Source organism: Scyliorhinus torazame, chromosome 19 (genome assembly GCF_047496885.1).
Source record: "Scyliorhinus torazame isolate Kashiwa2021f chromosome 19, sScyTor2.1, whole genome shotgun sequence".
In the NCBI taxonomy this organism is placed as follows: Eukaryota; Metazoa; Chordata; class Chondrichthyes; order Carcharhiniformes; family Scyliorhinidae; genus Scyliorhinus; species Scyliorhinus torazame.
In genome coordinates, this window is record NC_092725.1 from 20021648 (window position 1) to 20043730 (window position 22083).

The 22083-nt window shown below is 51.7% G+C and overlaps 1 protein-coding gene across 1 annotated transcript; it reads right to left on the minus strand.

Annotated features, from left to right (window-relative positions):
- Positions 1 to 346: 346 nt before the first annotated feature.
- On the minus strand, positions 347 to 20151 carry LOC140396636 (interferon-inducible GTPase 5-like). Its single transcript, XM_072485430.1, has 2 exons — positions 20094 to 20151; positions 347 to 1500 (listed from the first exon to the last, which is right to left on the minus strand). The coding sequence occupies exon 2, from the start codon at positions 1490 to 1492 to the stop codon at positions 347 to 349; it is 1146 nt and encodes a 381-aa protein (XP_072341531.1). The 5' UTR covers positions 1493 to 1500; positions 20094 to 20151.
- Between the last annotated feature and the right edge of the window lie 1932 nt (positions 20152 to 22083).

Genomic DNA, 22083 nt, shown 5'->3' on the forward strand with positions numbered 1-22083 from the left:
TTGGTAGATGGGTGTGTATTTGGCCAGAATTTGCCGGTCATCCGGATTGTCTTTTCCCCCTGGCAGCGGGATTCCTGCTGGCGTGGGGTGGATTCAATGGGAAATTTTATTGACAAGCGGCAGGAAGAGAGAATACCGCCACTAGTGAATGACACCTCATCGAGAAACACGCGGTGTGGCACCAGAGAATCACACCCTTTATGTACGGTCAGTGTTTGTTAGTGTATATGCATGTATGTCTTATTAAGTGTGGGATTACGTGTTGTGATTGGATTTTTATATACGAGTGAGTATTCCTGTGTTCGCGACAATGAGAAACTAGGGTTTGAATCAGTCACTTATCCCTCTAGTCTATTGAGAGAGCTTTCTTCAATATCCTCTTACCATCTTCTGCCATCTCCTTCACAGCCGTCTCCAGCACTGCGTAGGTAACTTTATAGGGCAACTTGCCAACCTTCAGAATGTCAGTAAAGGTGAATTCCGTGAATGTAGTCTTCACCAGCGTCTGGAAGACGGTGTTCGCTGACACCTCCAGTCCAAAGCTGGACTTTACTACAGTTTTCAGCTCTTCCATTGTCTTCCCAATGCTCTTCGCCACTCTGCCAAGGGAATTGTTATCCAGACCAAGGTCTTTGCGGTAGGAGGAGAGCATGGTGACCAACATGGGAATGTCAGATGCAAGGGATAATCCTGGGATTGGCACCACTATGGAAGCAGCAGCCGATGCACCGGCAAACTTCCAAATTGCACCCAACATGTCTTCTTTCTTCTTCTCGATGACTGACGAGGCGATCTTGTGGAGGGACAACAAAAAGGACCGTCTCTTCAGAGCAGGAAGATCCCCTTCCAGTACCTCCTGCAGTTTCCCAAAATCAAATCTATCCAGGTCCCAACTGGAAATCAGGAAGACCTGCGGAGATTCTATCCCTGCTTTGCCCAAACCCTCAACACAGACGTTCCGGAGTTCCTGCAGCGTTCGGCTTTCATCGTACTGGGACTTCTCGCGTCGTTTGCTCGCATCCAGGTCATGATCCACTTTGCTTCGGACAAAATAAAATTTCTGCTTCCTGGCCTGAATCTCCTTGGCCAGGAACAAGTCATTCTCTGTAAAGCGAGTGGCACTGAGGATAATGAAGAAATCGTATTCGTCAAACTGCACCTGCTCCAAATATTGACTGGCTTGATAATTTGGGTTTCCAATTCCTGGGAGGTCCCAGATCTTGACCGCGTCGTTGTCCCGATATTTATACATCTTCGGTTCCCTTGTTATTTTGGTTACCCCTGTTGGAGCTGCAGCTGTATCATCATCACTAACTCCCCGTAAAGCATTGATGAAGGCTGATTTCCCACTGCCTGACCCTCCCGTTATTGCAATGTGGAGTGTGGCACTCTCCAAATTGTTAAACCCTGACTGCATTTTCTGAATGACCACCTCCAGTCCACCGCTCGTGTACAGATCCCTCCACTTGCTTTGTTCACTGGCGCCGTCCATTTGTGTATCTGTAAGAGAGAAAAAAAAAACAGTCACCTTCCATTTTCTTAACTTGCATTGCTTTACAGAGCTAGAATGAACAGGCAAATAAGCCACTCAAAAACACACAAGCCGACAGCCTGAATGGGCCTCTTTACCTATCCTGGGGCGAGGTTCGTACAGACTAAACTTGCCCGATCCTGGTATGTTTGTGTGCCAACCTCCTGGGTTAAATCTGTTGCTGCTTCGAGATGCTCCTCCCAGGAAATTTGTGTCATGGTGTGTCGCACTCGTCTGTCTTGCACTATCCTCGAATAGAATAGAATCCCGACACTGCAGAAGGAGTCTGATTCGGCTCGCCAGTCTCTGATCCTCTGAAAGGGCACCCTCACCAGGCCCACACCCCGTCCCAACTCCGTAACCCCACCTCACCTGCACATCTTTGGACTGTGGGAGGAAACCGGAGCACCCGGAGGAAACCGGAGCACCCGGAGGAAACCGGAGCACACACGGGGGAGAACTCCGCACAGAGAGCGACCCGAGGCCGGAATTGAACCCGGGTCCCTCGCGCTGTGAGGCAGCAGTGCTAAATAACCATTGTGCCACCGTGGCACCTCACAGGGGGCCGGTTAGCTCAGTTGGCTGGACGGCTCATTTGTGATGCGGAATGACACCAACAGCGTGGGTTCAATTCCCGGTTGTGCAGGGACGGCACAGGTTTGGGGGATTGACCATGATCAATACATGGGGGAGTGAGCCCAGGCAGAGGGCTGTTTCAGAGGGTCGGCACAGAATTGATGGACCAAATGGGCAGCACGGTAGCATAGTGGTTAGCACAATTACTTCACAGCTCCAGGGTCCCAGGTTCGATTCCGGCTTGGGTCACTGTCTGTGCGGAGTCTGCACATCCTCCCCGTGTGTGCGTGGGTTTCCTCCGGGTGCTCCGGTTTCCTCCCACAGTCCAAAGATGTGCAGGTTAGGTGGATTGGTCATGCTAAATTGCCCTTAGTGTCCAAAATTGCCCTTAGTGTTGGGTGGGGTTGCTGGGTTATGGGGATAGGGTGGAGGTGTGGACCTTGGGTAGGGTGCTCTTTCCAAGAGCCGGTGCAGACTCAATGGGCCGAATGGTCTCCATGTGTACTGTAAATTCTATGAATGGCCCCATTCTGCACTGTCAGGATTATATGGATCCTATTGAGATCCACTGTCGCTCGTCGAGATTCGCCCTGTGACGATTGACCTCCAACTAGGTCTGGGTAACCCATCGCTTTGTCGCCCACCGCATTGCCTCCCGAAGAATCTTTTCAGCTCTGACCAAACGGCCAAAATATTGACATTTGTTCACCGGAGTTCTCTTTGTTCTTGCAAAAATGCATTGGAGAAGACAATTTGGGCATCCTTAGATATGAGATAGCATACTGCAACCATTTTAAAGTCTACAGTTGCACCATTTTACTGAGGAAGCTGAATTCTTCAAGTCAGACTGTGTGTGACAGGACACACTGTATCATTGAAAGGGCAGGTTCAGGCAGGGCAACACAATATGCTGGATTCTCCCTTTCTGAGACTAAGTGTTGACGCCAGCGGAGGACATGTGGAGTTGGGCGACAAAAGAATTCGCGCAGCCCCATCGCCACGTGGAACACAATGAATTCCGCGAGAAACGGTGCCGGATTCGTCATGTTCGTGTTTGGCAATCATGAGGTTGACATGCCGCAGCCGCACTTAAACGGTCCTTTCCCCCCCACACAAAACAAGGTGGCTGCAAGGAGAGCAACGATACCGGTTCAGGGACGCTGAGCTGGAAACCCTCCTGGACGTGGAGGAGAGGCGGGTGACCCTGTACCCCGGCCCGGGAGGAAGGTGGCGAGGTGCCGCCGTTCGCCGTGCCTGGGCGCAGGTGGTCGAGGCGTCAGCGCTGCGGGCAACATCGTCTGGACTGGCATGCAGTGCAGGAAAAAACTTCACGACATCCTCAGGGCGGGGGACAGCCGAACCCCCACCCTGCCCCACATGCCAGCACCCATGCCATCCGCCATGGCCGGGTACCCTAGACATTCACTGTCATAATATACACCAGTATATCATGGTGCAGACACACACACTGATGGACACAGTGGAACCAATCAACACACACAACACCGCAGCCAATCACCAGTTAGAACACATTCACTATAAAGACAGGAGGCATCAGAGTTCCCGCTCATTCGGGAGGCAGCCTCCTACAAGGACAGAGCTTACAGCTTACAGCACAGATCTTCACCATGTGCTGAGTGCATAGACTGGTTAGGACAAGGCATAGGTCTTTAGTTTAATCTAACATCGTGTTAACCCACAGTGAAAGTCTGTTTAACAGTTTCTAACTTAATAAAATAGTGTTAGAACATAGAACATAGAAAAATACAGCACAGAACAGGCCCTTTGGCCCACGATGTTGTGCCAAACCTTTGTCCTCGATTAATCATAGATTATCATTGAATTTTGTACTATTTTAAGTGTTGGTGGTCTGTATGTGTTCCACGAATCCAGAGCACCCAACACATCATGGTACCAGTAGTTGAGGGATATTAGAACTTCTTAGACCTACCTGCAAGTGATCTGCCTTCCACCAGCATACAGCCATCCTGCAAAATGGACAGCGTCCGCCCGTCGCCGCCACTCCGCATCACCGGTAACCTGGGGGCCAACTGGAAGATATTCAAACAACGCTTCCAGCTCTACCTTGAAGCCACAGACCGGGAAGATGCCTCAGACGCCAAGAAGATCGCTCTCTTCCTATCCATGGCCAGGGAACATGCCATCCACATTTTCAATTCTCTCACCTTTGATGAAGAAGATAAATCAAAATTCAAGACGGTCCTCCTCAAGTTTGACACTCACTGCAACATAGAGGTGAATGAAAGTTTTGAACGCTATGTATTCCAACAGCGTTTGCAGGGTAAGGATGAACCTTTCCAGTCCTTTCTCACCCACCTCCACATCCTTGCGCAGTCCTGTAATTACGGGCCCACCTCCGACTCCATGATACGCGACCAGATCATTTCCGGTGTTCAGTCGGACCCCCTGCGCCAGCAGCTCCTCGGGGAAAGCAGCTCACCCTAGCGACCGCCATTGAGACCTGCGTGCTACACGAACACGCCACTAGTCGGTATTCCCACATCCAAGCGGCTGAAACGGCGCGGCAAGGTCCCCACGAGGCAGAACGGGTCCAAGCAATCGAGCAAATCCAGGGCCTCAGCCTGGATGAGGGCGGCCATTTCGCGTGCTTTTCACGGACTCCCGGGCTTTTGCGCACCAAACGAGGGGACGGCGACGAACGTGCTGCGCAGGCGTGCACCACGAACAACCGCACCGCGCATGCGCGGTGGCGCAGCGAACGTACTGACGCTACGACGTGCGGCAACTGTGGCTCCGCCCACTTAAAGCGGCATTATCCTGCCAAATCCCAACGATGCCTGCGATGTGGCAAACTTGGCCACTCTGCTGCTTTATGCAGATCAGCTCAGCCAGCCAACTCATATCGCTCCAGCCAGCCTCGCAGGAATGTCCGGGCCATTCAACCCACGGTCACCGAGTCCGATGTGGACCCACTACCCGTTATTGACACTGAGGACCCAAAGACGCCTTTTCGAGTCGGTATCATTACAAAAAACAGGGTGTCCCCGAAGCAAAGAATCCAGCCTCTATCGGTATACAGCATTGATCCGGACGATGAGTGGTGTGCCACCCTTACGGTCAACCGGTCCCAAATACGATTCTGCCTGGACACGGGTGCCTCCGCCAATCTCATTGCGTGGTCTGACCTCCAAAGCCTTTGTGTCAAACCAGCCATCCTCCCATCAGCCTGCCAGCTATTAGATTATAATGGCAATGCCATTGCTGCCAGCGGCTCGTGTCAGCTCGAAGTGACGCACAGGTCACGCAGAGCCATCCTTCCCTTTGAAATCGTGGGCTCCTCGAAAGCCTCCCTGCTTGACGCGCAGGCTGCAAGCTGTTGAACCTAGTTCAGAGAGTTCACTCTCTCTCTCCTGCTGACGCATCTGCCTTTCAGGACACAGACTTCAGGGCGCAGCTCGATGCCGTTATCAACCGGTACCACAACGTCTTCGAGGGCATGGGCACGCTCCCGTACACCTACAAGATTTTATTAAAACCGAATGCCACGCCTGTGGTGCACGCACCTCGCAGGGTCCCAGCACCCCTTAAGGACCGCCTCAAGCAGCAGCTGCAGGACATCCAGAACCAAGGAGTGATTTCCAAAGTCACGGAACCAACCGACGGGGTCAGTTCCATGGTATGTGTAAAAAAGCCTTCCGGCGAATTGAGAATTTGCATTGATCCCAAGGATCTAAATCGCAATATCATGAGGGAGCATTACCCAATTCCCAGCGCGAAGAGCTCACATGTGAGATGGCTCGCGCCAAGCTCTTCACCAAACTCGACGCCTCAAAAGCATTCTGGCAAATCCAGCTCGACAAATCCAGCAGGAAATTTTGCACATTTAATACCCCGTTTGGCAGATATTGTTACAACAGGATGAATGAAATGAAAAAAATGAAAATCGCTGATTGTCACAAGTAGGCTTCAAATGAAGTTACTGTGAAAAGTCACTAGTCGCCACATTCCGGCGCCTGTTCGGGGAGGCTGTTATGGGAATTGAACCGTGTTGCTGGCCTGCCTTGGTCTGCTTTCAAAGCCAGCGATTTAGCCCTGTGCTAAACAGCCCCAGGATCATATCGGCATCAGAAGTGGTCCATAGGATTATGGAACAAATGATGGAAGGCATTGAAGGTGTTTGCGTCTATGTCGATGACATAATCATTTGGTCCACCACCCCGCAGGAGCATGTTAGTCGCCTCCAGTGCGTATTCAGACGTATACATGAGCATGGCCTCCGCCTCAACTGGGTCAAATGCTCTTTTGGTCAGACGGAACTCAAGTTCCTCGGGGACCACATCTCCCAATTGGGTGTGCAGCCGGATGCGGACAAGGTAGAACAAAGAACAAAGAACAAAGAAATGTACAGCACAGGAACAGGCCCTTCGGCCCTCCAAGCCCGTGCCAACCATGCTGCCCGACTAAACTACAATCTTCTACACTTCCTGGGTCCGTATCCCTCTATTCCCATCCTATTCATGTATTTATCAAGATGCTCCTTAAATGTCACTATCGTCCCTGCTTCCACCACCTCCTCCGGTAGCGAGTTCCAGGCACCCACTACCCTCTGCGTAAAAAACTTGCCTCGTACATCTACTCTAAACCTTGCCCCTCTCACCTTAAACCTATGCCCCCTAGTAATTGACCCCTCTACCCTGGGGAAAAGCCTCTGACTATCCACTCTGTCTATGCCCCTCATAATTTTGTAGACCTCTATCAGGTCTCCCCTCAACCTCCTTCGTTCCAGTGAGAACAAACCGAGTTTATTCAACCGCTCCTCATAGCTAATACCCTCCATACCAGGCAACATTCTGGTAAATCTCTTCTGCACCCTCTCTAAAGCCTCCACATCCTTCTGGTGGTGTGGCGACCAGAATTGAACACTAAACTCCATGTGTGGCCTAACTAAGGTTCTATACAGCTGCAACATGACTTGCCAATTCTTATACTCAATGCCCCGGCCAATGAAGGCAAGCATGCCGTATGCCTTCTTGACTACCTTCTCCACCTGTGTTGCCCCTTTCAATGACCTGTGGACCTGTACTCCTAGATCTCTTTGACTTTCAATACTCTTGAGGGTTCTACCATTCACTGTATATTCCCTACCTGCATTAGACCTTCCAAAATGCATTACCTCATATTTGTCCGGATTAAACTCCATCTGCCATCTCTCCGCCCAAGTCTCCAAACAATCTAAATCCTGCTGTATCCTCTGACAGTCCTCATCGCTATCCGCAATTCCACCAACCTTTTTGTCGTCTGCAAACTTACTAATCAGACCAGTTACATTTTCCTCCAAATCATTTATATATACTACAAACAGCAAAGGTCCCAGCACTGATCCCTGTGGAACACCACTGGTCACAGCCCTCCAATTAGAAAAGCATCCTTCCATTGCTACTCTCTGCCTTCTATGACCTAGCCAGTTCTGTATCCACCTTGCCAGCTCACCCCTGATCCCGTGTGACTTCACCTTTTGTACTAGTCTACCATGAGGGACCTTGTCAAAGGCCTTACTGAAGTCCATATAGACAACATCCACTGCCTTACCTGCATCAATCATTTTAGTGACCTCCTCGAAAAACTCTATCAAGTTAGTGAGACACGACCTCCCCTTCACAAAACCATGCTGCCTCTCACTAAACGTCCTTTTGCTTCCAAATGGGAGTAGATCCTGTCTCGAAGAATTCTCTCCAGTAATTTCCCTACCACTGAAGTAAGGCTCACCGGCCTGTAGTTCCTTGCTACCCTTCTTAAACAGAGGAACAACATTGGCTATTCTCCAGTCCTCCGGGACATCCCCTGAAGACAGCGAGGATCCAAAGATTTCTGTCAAGGCCTCAGCAATTTCCTCTCCAGCCTCCTTCAGTATTCTGGGGTAGATCCCATCAGGCCCTGGGGACTTATCTACCTTAATATTTTTTAAGACACCCAACACCTCGTCTTTTTGGATCTCAATGTGACCCAGGCTATCTACACACCCTTCTCCAGACTCAACATCTACCAATTTCTTCTCTTTGGTGAATACTGATGCAAAGTATTCATTTAGTACCTCGCCCATTTCCTCTGGCTCCACACATAGATTCCCTTGCCTATCCTTCAGTGGGCCAACCCTTTCCCTGGCTACCATCTTGCTGCCATCACAGCTATGAAAACACCAGAGGACAAGAAGGCGGTCCTCCGATTTCTGGGCATGGTCAATTTTTTAGGGAAATTTATCCCTAACCTCGCATCTCATACCACGGCTCTCAGGAACCTGGTCAGGAAGACGACAGACTTCCAATGGCTCCCTGCCCACGAGCGCGAATGGAGAGAACTCAAAACCAAACTGACCACGGCCCCGGTCTTAGCTTTCTTTGATCCAGCAAAGGTGACCAAAATTTCGACCGATGCCAGTCAATCCGGCATTGGGGCAGTGCTCCTCCAACGTGATGAGGCCTCATCATGGGCCCCCATTGCATATGCGTCACGTGCGATGACCCCCACGGAGCAGCGCTACGCGCAGATAGAAAAGTAGTGCCTGGGTCTTCTGACCGGTGTGGTTATGTTTCACGATTATGTCTACAGACTTCCTCAATTCGAGACCAACCATCGTTCGCTTCTCAATATAATACAGAAAGACTTGAACGACATGACGCCTCGCCTCCAGCGTATTCTTCTCAAGCTCCGACGATACGACTTCCAGCTGGTATTCACCCCGGGCAAAGACCTCATCATTGCTGACGCTCTCTCCAGGGCAGTCAACACTCCATGTGACCCAGCGGGATTTGTCTGCCAGGTTGACGCCCATGTGGCATTCGCGGCCTCCAATCTACCTGCCACGGATGAACGCCTCATCCAAATTCGCGGCGAGGCAGCGGCTGACCCCTTGCTACAGCGCGTCATGCGCCACCTAACGGACGGGTGGCTCAAGGGCCAATGCCCTCAGTTCTATAATGTCAGAGATGATCTGGCGGTAGTAGACGGGGTTCTTCTAAAACTGGACCGCATTGTCATCCCGCACAGCATGCTCCAGCTTGTCCTGGAACAACTACACAAGGGCCAGCTTGGCGTGGAAAAGTGCCGCTGACGGGCCTGAGAGGCAGTGAACTGGCCCGGCATTAATGACGACAGAGTCAACACAGTGTTCAACTGCCCCACTTGTCAGCGCTTCCAGCCGGCCCAACCACGTGAGACCCTGCAGCCCCATGAGTTGGTCACGTCATCATGGACCAAGGTGGGCATCGACCTGTTCCAAGCGCTGGGTAGAGACTATGTCCTGATCGTGGACTACTTTTCGAATTACCCGGAGGTGATACAGTTGCACGACATCACCTCGTCTGCAGTCATTCGTGCATGTAAAGAAACCTTTGCTCGACACGGCATCCCGCTCACGGTTATGTCGGACAATGGCCCCTGCTTCGCCAGCCAGGAATGGTCCAACTTTGCCAGGCGGTACAATTTTGCCCATGTGACATCCAGTCCCCTGTACCCCCAATCCAACGGCAAAGCGGAGAAGGGAGTACATATCGTCAAACGGCTCCTATGCAAGGCTGCCGATGCTGGGTCTGATTTTTACCTTGCCTCGCTGGCTTATCGCTCTGCCCCACTGTCCACTGGCCTGTCGCCAGCCCAGTTGCTCATGGGTCGTACCCTGAGGACGACGGTGCTGTCCATCCATGTCCCAGACCTCAACCACGTTCCGGTCCTTCGCCGGACGCAGCTGTCTCGTGCACAGCACAAGGCGGCTCATGACTCCCGTGCAGCTGATCTCCCTGCTCTGGCTCCAGATGACAACGTCCACGTTTTCTTACGGATGGTGGCTGGTCTGCAACCGCTGTTGTCCTTCGGCAGGTGGCCCCCCGCTCGTTCCTGGTTCGTCTACCGGATGGTTCCATTCTGCACCGCAATCGACGCACCCTTCGTCTCGTTCCACGCTCGCTACATGTCACTGTCGCCTCGCCCTCCTGCTGACCCTGCCATGGACTATGCAGAGCTCCCTGTCACTCTGCATCCCCCTGACTCTGACACAGTCCAGCCCGCTCCTGAATCGGCGGCTCTCGACCCACCCTTGAGGTGGTCAACAACATTCGTCGCCCACCTCAGAGACGAAATTTATGAACTTTGCGGACTTATAGACTCTCTGAATTGTTTCGTTGCTTTGTTTGATCGTTTCCCTGGTTTGTATATAGTGTACATCTCATTATTCTTGTTGCATACTGCTTCTCTGCACCAGGCACCTTCCCATGTAAATAGCTTAGTTCTCATGTACATAGTCCTGTAAATGTGTCTTCGCACCCCACACGTAGTTAGGAACATTCTCGCCACACATTATTTATTACCACACACATACATTCTTTTATAAAAGGGGGGATGTGATAATATACACCAGTATATCATGGTGCAGATACACAAACACTGATGGACACACAGCAAGACCAATCAACACACACAACACCGCAGCCAATCACCAGTTAGAGCACACGCACTATAAAGACAGGGGGCATCAGAGTTCCCGCTCATTCGGGATGCAGCCTCCTACAAGGACAGAGCTCATAGCCTGCAGCACAGATCTTCACCATGTGCTGAGTGCATAGACTGGTTCGGACAGGCATAGGTCTTTAGTTTAATCGAACATCGTGTTAACCCACAGTGAAAGTATGTTCAACAGTTTCTAACTTAATAAAATAGTGTTGTACTATTTTAAGTGTTGGTGGCCTGTATGTGTTCCACGGATCCAGAGCACCCAACACATCAGTGTTAGAATCTGCAACTTGAAGGAATGTTAACTCCTGGCTGTATCGCCAATTGTTAAAATCTTTAATTTATAGGATCTTAACTTGCCGAACCACGCCAAGTTGGGGGAAGCTTAGTTGATGAATCAAAGTCCTGGCGCAATACGACAAGTTGTAAGATTTATAATATTTCTGGACTATGCCAAGTTGTTCGATTCCTTGTATTATTCGACTGTGTAAAGTTGAAGGAATTTATATTATCTCTGCTATTCGGTTACCAGTATCACTTTGCGAATACTGGGACTCAGCAGAAACTTCAGTTAAAACTTCTCAGGTGCCAAAAATAATTGTTTTATTTGTAGTCGCTTGATTACAATTTGAAAGTCATTTAAAAGGCAATTCGTAGACAATTCGAAGCTTTCAGAGAATTACAGACATTATCTTTCTTTGCTTAGGCAGACAGCTCGAAAGTAACTTTTAAAAGGTCAAAGTCTGGCAATGAAACATGAAGAGAGAGAGAGAGCTAATCTTCAGCGAAACTCAAACTCAAAGTCAAAAGTGCGTTACATCACTGACACAGACTAACAGAAAGACTGACTGACAGAATCAAAGATAGCAATTAAGGACAGACAACACTAAAATGGCGGGGGGAAACTTTTCAGTTATACACTTTCATATCTGTCTTAAGTCATCTCATCACACCCCAATATAATCCTAATTGGTTTGGGTTAGACTCAAACACATTTGATTTGATGGCAAGCCGTCCATCTTCAATGTGCAACATCAGCTTTTAATTGTTTCATGTCTACATGTTATGGAATGTGATATTCTGCTAATCTTTACCAACAATAGACTGGTTTTAAGGTAGCTTAGCTGTTATCTGCATTGTGAACAATGGTGCCTTCATGTTGCTATGGTATTCAGTCCTTGTCCTTGACAATTAGCACAAGCAGTGTCAAATTGTCTTGCAACTGTGCTGTTTTAATGTCACACTGACTTTGAAAATATGCATTTGCCAGAACAACGGACCTCAGTAAAAGTGAATTATGCTGTATAAATGGGTATTTAAAACTGGGGCTTAATATTTATGCTTAAACAGCTATCTTTTACCTATACTAGTTGTATTCGAAATACCTGGCTTCTACAATCAGCCACCATCTACCCAACCCCAGGGCTGCATGCGTTTGACCGTCTAAACGTTTTGTTGCATGTGTTTCCAACCCCCCCCCCCTGCCGGAAAAGGCCGCGCACAACAGCCGGGAGCGGGAGATGCCCCGAGGGGAACAACCAGACCCTCAGCCCCTCACCGTAGCCCAGCAGAGGGCACTGAACGTGGCTGGTGGCCCAGAGGAATGGGAGGTCACCGGGGTGGAGTGGGGTCACGGGCGAGGAAGTGAGACCCTGCTGAGTTGCGGCTACCCATGACACATGTGTCGAGACCCTCCCCTCACCCCCACCCCCCCCCCCTCATCCTCACAGCCCCACCCCACCCTCACTCTCCACCACCAACACCCCCACGCCTCCGCGGTCTAACCATACGTGCCATCTTGTGTCTTGCAGGACCTGCCGGAGATGGGGGTCAGTCCGTCCAGAGTCCCCCGCCCCCAGCCAGTGCCGGAGCCGGTGCTCCCCTGACAGCCGAGCACTGACGGGGAGAGCAGCCTAAACACCAGCCCTCCATCCGAGACTCAGGACACCCCAGAGCTCAGGTCGGAGGATGGCACTGACTTTACTGTCACAGCTGCTCCAACATCCTCCACCTTCCCAGAGACTAACACCTCGGTCGGGCACATTAGTGAAGAGGCTCCTGGGACACTATCTGGTGCGCACCACACATCGCATCCGGTACAGCAGGTGGAGGTAGGAGCAGCCGAGGGGCCGGACAGTCGGAGGGCAGGTCGATCCCAGGGACAAGCTGCTGTCCAGATGGATCCCGGGCTCCTGGAACATCCAGTCCCAGCTACAGTGCAGGTGCAGTCAGACAGCCAGGGACTACACGAGGGGTTGTCGGTAAGCATCCAGCACCTGCAGGGGCAGGTCGAGGAGTCCATCCGCCTGCAGGAGCAGGAGGTGGTGCTGACCATGCGTGTCACCCAGAGGTGGCCCAGTCCCAGAGGGAGGTGGCCCAGTCCCAGAGGGAGGTGGCCCAGTCCCAGAGGGAGGTGGCCCAGTCCCAGAGGGAGGTGGCCCAGTCCCAGAGGGAGGTGGCCCAGCCCCAGAGGAAGGTGGCCCAGTCCCAGAGGAAGGTGGCCCAGTCCCAGAGGGAGGTGGCCCAGTCCCAGAGGGAGGTGGCCCAGTCCCAGAGGGAGGTGGCCCAGTCCCAGAGGGAGGTGGCCCAGTCCCAGAAGGAGGTGCCCAGTCCCAGAGGGAGGTGGCCCAGTCCCAGAGGGAGGTGCCCAGTCCCAGAGGAAGGTGGCCCAGTCCCAGAGGGAGGTGGCCCAGTCCCAGAGGAAGGTGGCCCAGTCCCAGAGGGAGGTGGACCAGTCCCAGAGGAAGGCGGCCCAGTCCCAGAGGGAGGTGGACCAGTCCCAGAAGGAGGTGCACAGTCCCAGAGGGAGGTGGCCCAGTCCCAGAATGAGGTGGCCCAGTCCCAGAGGGAGGTGGCCCAGTCACTGGCTGATGTGGCACAGACCCTCAGGGTGACGGCACAGTCGCAGCGCGATGTGGTGCAGTCCCAGACGGAGATGGTCCACTCCCTGTCCTCCATGGCCGTGAGCGTGCAGACCCTGATCGAGTCCGGAGTGGGCCTACAGGACTGGCAGCGCCAGGTGAGCCTCAGAGTGTAGCTCCGCTCGCACCCCTATCCCATGGAGTAGCCCAGGGGCCATCGGGCACCCTGAGGGAGGAGGAGGCGATGGGGCTGTGCCGGTGACTCCAGCAGGGGAGGTGCCGGAACACCGCAGCACCTCGGACCCCCCACCTCCTGTCCCTGGTACATCTAGTGGGCAGCGGGCAGAACAGGGCAGCACCACGCCAACCGGGACACCCGAGCAGCGGCTGGGCCCATCCCGGCCGGGCAGCCCCAGGAGATGCCCGGTAACTGGCACCCAGGTGGCAGGGCAGGGGTCACAGCAGGCCACCTCCACTCGTGCTGCACCATCTGGGGAACCACCTAGGCGTAGTGTTGGGGCCCGTAAGGCCAGAAAGTTAGGCACCAGTTAAGTTGGCACGGGCGCTGGGCACAGCTTAATTATAGGGGCATGTCAGGGATCGCCGAGTGCCAGGATGAATGAGTTGTGCACATTGCCCGGGTATCGGGGGCAGAGGTGTACGATGGGCAGCTGATGGTCACAGACCAGCTGCACGTTCATCGAGTGGAACCCCTTTCGGTTAGTGTAGAGCGGCCTGTTTTCCGCCGGTGCCCGTGGGGAGACTTGCATCCTGTCTATCGCCCCCTGAGCCCAGGGCATCCTGGTGAGGGCAGCAAATCCCGCTGTCCGGGCATCCTGGTGGGCTCGGTCCACATTGAAATGGATGTATTGATCCGCCTGGGCAGATAGGGTGTCCGTGATGGCGCGGATACACCTGTGCACCGAGGTCTGTGAGATCCCGGACAGGTGTTAGCTGCTGGCTGCTGTTGAGTAGTCAAGAGTCCTGCTCCTTTTCACAAACACCTTTATTTTCCTTAAACACACTCTGTACAAAACTCTATCACCATATCACATGCCACAAGAGCCACCTGCAACCCTTTACATATCAGTGTCAATTATTGGATACTTAACATCAATGAGACATCTAATTAGAATGTCTCTTAACCCATTCCTTAACAGTCTCCCCTTCCTTGGAGGAAAAAACAATTTGGTAAATGTTGGCTTCCCCCGAAAAAACAAAATTACAGGACTCAAAACCACACGCAATCCCCCCCGCCACCCCCCCCCCCCCCCCCCCACCCCCCCCCCCCCCCCCCCCCCCCCCCCCCCGGCCGCTTTTTTTAGGAACAGTCACAGAAACAGGCTCCCTTTATTAACAATATCCAAAAGTTTCTGTGAACGAGCCCCTCTTTTTGTAAAACAATCGGACAATTGATACCTGCTGTACCGTCGACAATTGTCGACCTATTAAATTTTTGCTATTTCCCCTCTGTCCAACATCTGCTTCAGACTTGCGATGGCTATCCTTAACCTGTTCTCATTCACACTTTTTGTAGAGTGCACATTTTCCCACAGGGATTTATTGTCAATGTGACACTCAATGGGTATGTTACCCAAATCCCCTAATCCCAAAATTTCTGGCAATATCTGAGATATATTATAGGCCTTATCCACCGCCTCCACAAGGCTTAACGTTTCAGTGGCCAAAGTGCTTTTGACCACTCTCCTTATTTTCTTTGTTTCCCACACAAGCGGGCAACATTTACCATTGTTCCCCAAAAGGAAAATTATAAAACCTCATGCGCTTGAAACCCCATCACATACATTTGTGTAGGACGCATCACTATAAACTATGAGTTTCAAATGCCTAAGGTCACCTAAAACCGGGAACCTCAAAACACACTCCTGCGTTTTTAATTTGACCAACGCTTTATTTGCTCTCATTAGGTCTTCCACTTAAGGATCTTTCATTTTTGTACTCAACTCTAAGACATCAAAACTCATGTCCGGTCTAGTCTGTCTACCTAACCAATTCAGTTGCCCAATTAAATTTCGCAGTTGCTCTTTTTCCATCTTTGAAACCATTGCGTCTTTTTGTGAAACCCGGCCACGACTAATTGCTATTGGGCTGATGCTTTCCAAATAAGATTGCTGACGTAAAGTTGCCCCTAACTTAGCCTGTCCGATTTCCAGTCCAATATATTTAAATGCACCGGAAGCCTGACTTCCAACCCTGAATTCTTTCCTCAAACCAGAGATTACAATAGCTTCAAAATCACTAGTCCCACCCCACAAAAAAGCAACGACATGCATCAGAAAGATGCCAGAAAGATTTCCTTTATAGTGGCAGTAAAACATTTCAGGATCTGCTTTCAACTGGCAACAGCCTAACTTTAACAAAACTGACCTTACCGAAAAATACCAGACTCTAGATGCATCATTTATTCCATGTACACATTTGTTCAACTTCCAGAGTACCCCTTCTGTGTTAGCTGCTTCTTTAGGATGGAGACAAATGTCTTTCTGAAGCTGATGCCCCTGGAAAAAGGCAGCTTTTATATCTATAGATTTGCATTCCCATGCCTTTGTGGCTAATAGAGCCAAGAAGATCTTTAAAATAACCTTTCCTGCCGTAGCTGAATCTACCCTTAAATCCTGATCTTCTAAGTTTTCTTCAAATCCCCTTGCCACAAGCCTGGCCTTTGCCTTATAAGTTCCATCCGGGAGAACCTTTTCCGTGCAAATCCGGGCAGCACGGTAGCACAGTGGTAAGCACTGTGGCTTCACAGCGCCAATGTCCCAGGTTCGATTCTCCGCTGGGTCACTGTCTGTGTGGAGTCTGCACGTTTTCCCCGTGTGTGCGTGGGTTTCCTCCGGGTGCTCCAGTTTCCTCCCACAGTTCAAAGACGTGCAGGTTAGGTGAATGGCCATGCTCAATTGCCCTTCGTGTCCAAAAAGGTTAGGAGGGTTTAATGGGTTACGGGGATAGGGTGGAAGTGAGGGCTTAAGTGGGTCGGTGCAGACTTGATGGGCCGAATGGCCTCCTTCTGCACTGTATGAAATGCAAGGAAATGAAAATCGCTTATTGTCTAAAGTAGGCATCAAATGAAGTTACTGTGAAAAGCCCCTAGTCGCCACATTCCGGCGCCTGTTCGGGGAGTCTGGTACGGGAATTGAACCGTGCTGCTGGCCTGCCTTGGTCTGCTTTAAAAGCCAGCTATTTAGCCCTGTGCTAAAACAGCCCCTCATGTTCTATGCTGTATGTTCTATGTTCTACTGCTTGATCTTTCCCTTCTGCGGTGGGATGTGCTTTCAATAGTTCTCGACCTTTTCCAGCGCATCTGTTCATTATCCAATGTACTATCTGAACTGGCACTGCATTTCTGTGCACTCCATTTTTGAACTTTGTGTTCCCAATCCATTGTCTTGACTCCCTTCCGTGAATGCTGTTATTTTAACCAGTGTTTATACATCACGGGGCTAGATACAGAGTAAAGCTCCCTCTACACTGTCCCCATCAAACACTCCCCGGACAGGTACAGCACGGGGTTAGATACAGAGTAAAGCTCCCTCGACACTGTCTCCATCAAACACCCCCAGGACAGGTAGAGCACAGGGTTAGATACAGAGTAAAGCTCCCTCTACACTGTCCCCATCAAACACTCCCAGGACACGTACAGCACAGGGTTAGATACAGAGTAAAGCTCCCTCTACACTGTCCCCATCAAACACTCCCAGGACAGGTACAGCACGGAGTTAGATACAGAGTAAACCTCCCTCTACACTGTCCCATCAAACACTTCTAGGACAGGTACAGCACAGGGTTAGATACAGAGTAAAGCTCCCTCTACACTGTCCCCATCAAACACGCCCAGGACAGGTACAGCACGGGGTTTAGTACAGAGTAAAGCTCCCTCTACACTGTCCCCATCAAGCACTCCCAGGACAGGTACAGCACGGGGTTAGATATAAAGCTCCCTCTACACTGTCCCCATCAAACACTCCCAGGACAGGTACAGCACGGGGTTAGATACAGAGTAAAGCTCCCTCTACACTGTCCCCATCAAACACTCCCCGGACAGGTACAGCACGGGGTTAGATACAGAGTAAAGCTCCCTCGACACTGTCTCCATCAAACACTCCCAGGACAGGTAGAGCACAGGGTTAGATACAGAGTAAAGCTCCCTCTACACTGTCCACATCAAACACACCCAGGGCAGGTACAGCATGGGGTTAGATACAGAGTAAATCTCCCTCTACACTGTCCCCATCAAACACTCCCAGGACAGGTACAGCACGGAGTTAGATACAGAGTAAACCTCCCTTTACACTGTCCCATCAAACACTTCTAGGACAGGTACAGCACGGGGCTAGATACAGAGTAAAGCTCCCTCTACACTGTCCCCATCAAACACGCCCAGGACAGGTACAGCACGGGGTTTGGTACAGAGTAAAGCTCCCTCTACACTGTCCCCATCAAGCACTCCCAGGACAGGTACAGCACGGGGTTAGATATAAAGCTCCCTCTACACTGTCCCCATCAAACACTCCCAGGACAGGTACAGCACGGGGCTAGATACAGAGTAAAGCTCCCTCTACACTGTCCCCATCAAACACTCCCAGGACAGGTACAGCACGTGGTTAGAAACAGAGTAAAGCTCCCTCTAAACTGTCCCCATCAAACACTCCCAGGACAGGGACAGCACGGGGTTAGATACAGAGTAAAGCTCCCTCTACACTGTCCCCATCAAACAGTCCCAGGACAGGTACAGCATGGGGTTAGATACAGAGTAAAGCTCCCTCTACACTGTCCCCATCAAACACTCCCAGGACAGGGACAGCACGGGGTTAGATACAGAGTAAAGCTCCCTCTACACTGTCCCCATCAAACACTCCCAGTACAGGGACAGCACGGGGTTAGATACAGAGTAAAGCTCCCTCTACACTGTCCCCATCAAACAGTCCCAGGACAGGTACAGCATGGGGTTAGATACAGAGTAAAGCTCCCTCTACACTGTCCCCATCAAACACTCCCAGGACAGGGACAGCACGGGGTTAGATACAGAGTAAAGCTCCCTCTACACTGTCCCCATCAAACACTCCCAGAACAGGGACAGCACGGGGTTAGATACAGAGTAAAGCTCCATCTACACTGTCCTCATCAAACACTCCCAGAACAGGGACAGCACGGGGTTAGATACAGAGTAAAGCTCCCTCTACACTGTCCCCATCAAACACTCCCAGAACAGGGACAGCACGAGGTTAGATACAGAGTAAAGCTCCCTCTACACCGTCCCCATCAAACACTCCCAGAACAGGGACAGCACGGGGTTAGATACAGAGTAAAGCTCCCTCTACACTGTCCCCATCAAACACTCCCAGAACAGGGACAGCACGGGGTTAGATACAGAGTAAAGCTCCCTCTACACTGTCCCCATCAAACACTCCCAGGACAGGTACAGCACGGGGTTAGATACAGAGTAAAGCTCCCTCTACACTGTCCTCATCAAACACTCCCAGAACAGGGACAGCACGGGGTTAGATACAGAGTAAAGCTCCCTCTACACTGTCCCCATCAAACACTCCCAGAACAGGGACAGCACGGGGTTAGATACAGAGTAAAGCTCCCTCTACACTGTCCCCATCAAACACTCCCAGAACAGGGACAGCACGGGGTTAGATACAGAGTAAAACCCCTCTCCAGTTTGGTGTGAACTAAAACAATTTGATATCAGAGCTTACAAGGAAGGTGAGCTAAAACCGGTGAGATTCTCCATTCGAATGCTGACACCAGGACTGAATCAATGGTGTTCTACGATTGTGAAAGCGGTGCTGTTCCGTAGCAATTCAGGATTGGTTAATGGGCTAACACTGGCACCACGTGGAACTTGTGCAATTCAAATGCAAAACAGCGTCTTATTCGCCGGGGACAGGATGGTCACTCAAGAGGCTGACATGCTGCAGCCTCATACAAGCAGTCTACTCCCCACTGTTCCGACCCCCTGGGCGAGCGCCCAGTCACTTCCAGGCCCACAGATCCCGGAGTCCCAACAGAAGTGAATTAACCAATAATTTGTGTTTTCCACCGATCTTTAACCCTTGATTGCTTCAATAAGTTACAGACACCAGATTTGTAAGTAAAACACTAACAAACTGCTTCTTTATAACAAGAGGAAAAGATCAACATGCAAAGGAAATAATTGGTTCTGAGGTCTACGAGTCTATCTGTTCCCCAAACCCCGTCCCACCCTCCACCCAGACACACAGATAACAGACACATGGTGAAGAGATGGAAAATGGGTTAGAATAATGGGAATGGAAGGGAAAGGTTGGAGCTGAATCTTTGTTGCTGCAATTCTGGCCTCAGTGGGTCCTCTGGGGAATTTAGTTCATATAAGAGATTGAGATTGGTGCAATTCTGACCTCTGACCACCAGCTGGAGCTTTACGCAGGAGATATTCAGGTCAATGCAATGCTGACCTTCGACCACCAGATGGAGCCTCCATCTCCCTGAGATATTGCTGGTACTTTGAACCTGAGGATTTTACAAGCTTTTCCCTCCACCTGCTCTCTGAGGAGAAACTCAGGTTGGATTATAAAGAACGTTCTCAGTTTGGGTTCTTCCCAGCCATTCAGACGGAGAATTAAAGAATCACAGACCTGATCAGAAATTGCTTGCAAACTTTCTCTCCAGAGGTCCCCTTTGTAGTTCTGACTGCTGTCTGCCTTTTGAATAAGAGTGTCTTTAAACGTCTGGCAGAGAGAGAGAGATGGCAGAAAGAGACTGTTCCTTCCAACTGCTTCCAAGCTGAATCCCTTCAACTCAAGACACAATTCAGCTGTTCACCTCTCTTCAGGAGGATTCTGAATGGCTCCACCAATCGCAAACAACAACGGGGGATGGCTTAGAATTTCAGCTTTCCTGATTGGCTGCTTACCAAGACATCACGCGCTCTGCCACAGAGCCGAAAGGTAAGTCCTGGGCTAGTCCATTAGCCCAGGGGTGTTTCGCTTTGCAGTAGCTAGCAAGAAGATTGTAGATTCGAGACAGCCAGGACAGGAATTAATAAGGAAACACAGAACAGGCAATGGCTTTGTCATTCCAGCCGACAAGATGGATGCCATGCAGCACCCTGTTTCCCAAGGTAGGAAGGAGGCTGCTGCCCACCACCATACATCGGGCCTGGGCGCAGTTGGCAGATGGTATGAGTGCCGTGGGCTCCAGCGTCCGGACCGGCGAGCAGTGCCAGAAACAGCTGCACAACCGAGTAGCCAGCACCATGCCCCTGGCACCAACCCTCTTCTCACACATCCCCCCCACCCAGTGGCCGACCAAATCCCACATGCCGGTAGTCTGCTTACATCCCACCCCGCACCACAAGCCAACACCCATGCACCCGGCATGACCGGGTGGCCTGTGCCCACACAGGCCACCAGCTGCCCGTGTCCGACTGCCTAACACTCTGTGCATTTTCTGTTTCCCACCCCCTCGGACAAGGCAGCGCACAACCGGAGAGAGAGAGAGAGAGATAAGACTGGAGGTGGGTACCAGACCTGTGGCCCCTCAGCATTGTGGAGTGAGCGGGCATTGAACCTGGTCGGTGGGGCAGTCACCGAGGTGGAGGGCAGCATCGGGGAATCCCCGCTGAGATTGTGGTGTCCTTGTGGCACCACCCCCACCCCACCACTCCCACAGCACCCACCCGCTCCCCCAGCCCACCACCTCGACACCACCCCAACCCACGATCCAACCATGCGTCACGTTTCGTATCTTGAAGGATCACCTGGCGATGAGGCAGGACATTCTGGTGCCCCTGCCCCCCCCTCCCCCCCCCCCTGCACCCTCCCCCCGCCCCCCACCGACCACAACCCCAGAGCCCGAATAGAGATGAGGCAGGGCCTGACGGCGATCTGAGCCCCTAACCGCCAGCCCGCGACACGCCGGGGCACCAAACCGTGGATGATGCCAACTTTCCAGCACGGCCCCTCCCAGAGAAACTCACCTCGGTTGGCCGTGTTAGTTAAGAGGCTCCTGGGATACTATCTGGTCCCCACGTGCAGCGATACATCGGGAGGAAGTAGAAACCCCCGGGTGGCAGACAGTCGGAGGGTGCCGTCTAGACGGCGGTCCCATTAGCCCGAGAGATGCAGACACAGAGCCGGGGACTACATGATGGGGCGTCGGCAACCATCCACCTGGGGGTGCTGTTGTCGAGATTTTGCGGGGCATTGCCGTTTTAAATGGGCGGAGCCACAGTTGCCGCACGTCGTGACGTCAGCACGTTCGCTGCACCACCGCGCATGCGCGGTGTGGTCGTGCTTGGTGCGCGCCTGCGCGTTATGTTCCTCAACATCGCCGTCCACTCGTTTGGTGCACACAAGCGCGGGAGTCCGCGAAAAGCGCGCAAAATGGCCACCCTCATCCAGGCTGAGGCCCTGGAGGTGCTCAATCACTTGGACCCGTTCCGCCTCGTGGGGACCTTGCCGCGCCGTTTCAGCCGCTTGTATCTGGGAGTACCGACTCGTGGCGTTTTCATGCAAGACACAGGTCTCAATGGCGGTCGCTAGGGTGAGTTGCTTTAATTTGAGGAGCTGCTGACGTAGGGGATCCGACTGAACACCGAAAACGATCTGGTCGCGCATCATGGAG

Coding starts and splice junctions, on each gene's coding strand:
- LOC140396636 (XM_072485430.1), bottom strand. CDS start 1,492: ATGGACGGCGCCAGTGAACAAAGCAAGTGGAGGGATCTGTACACGAGC.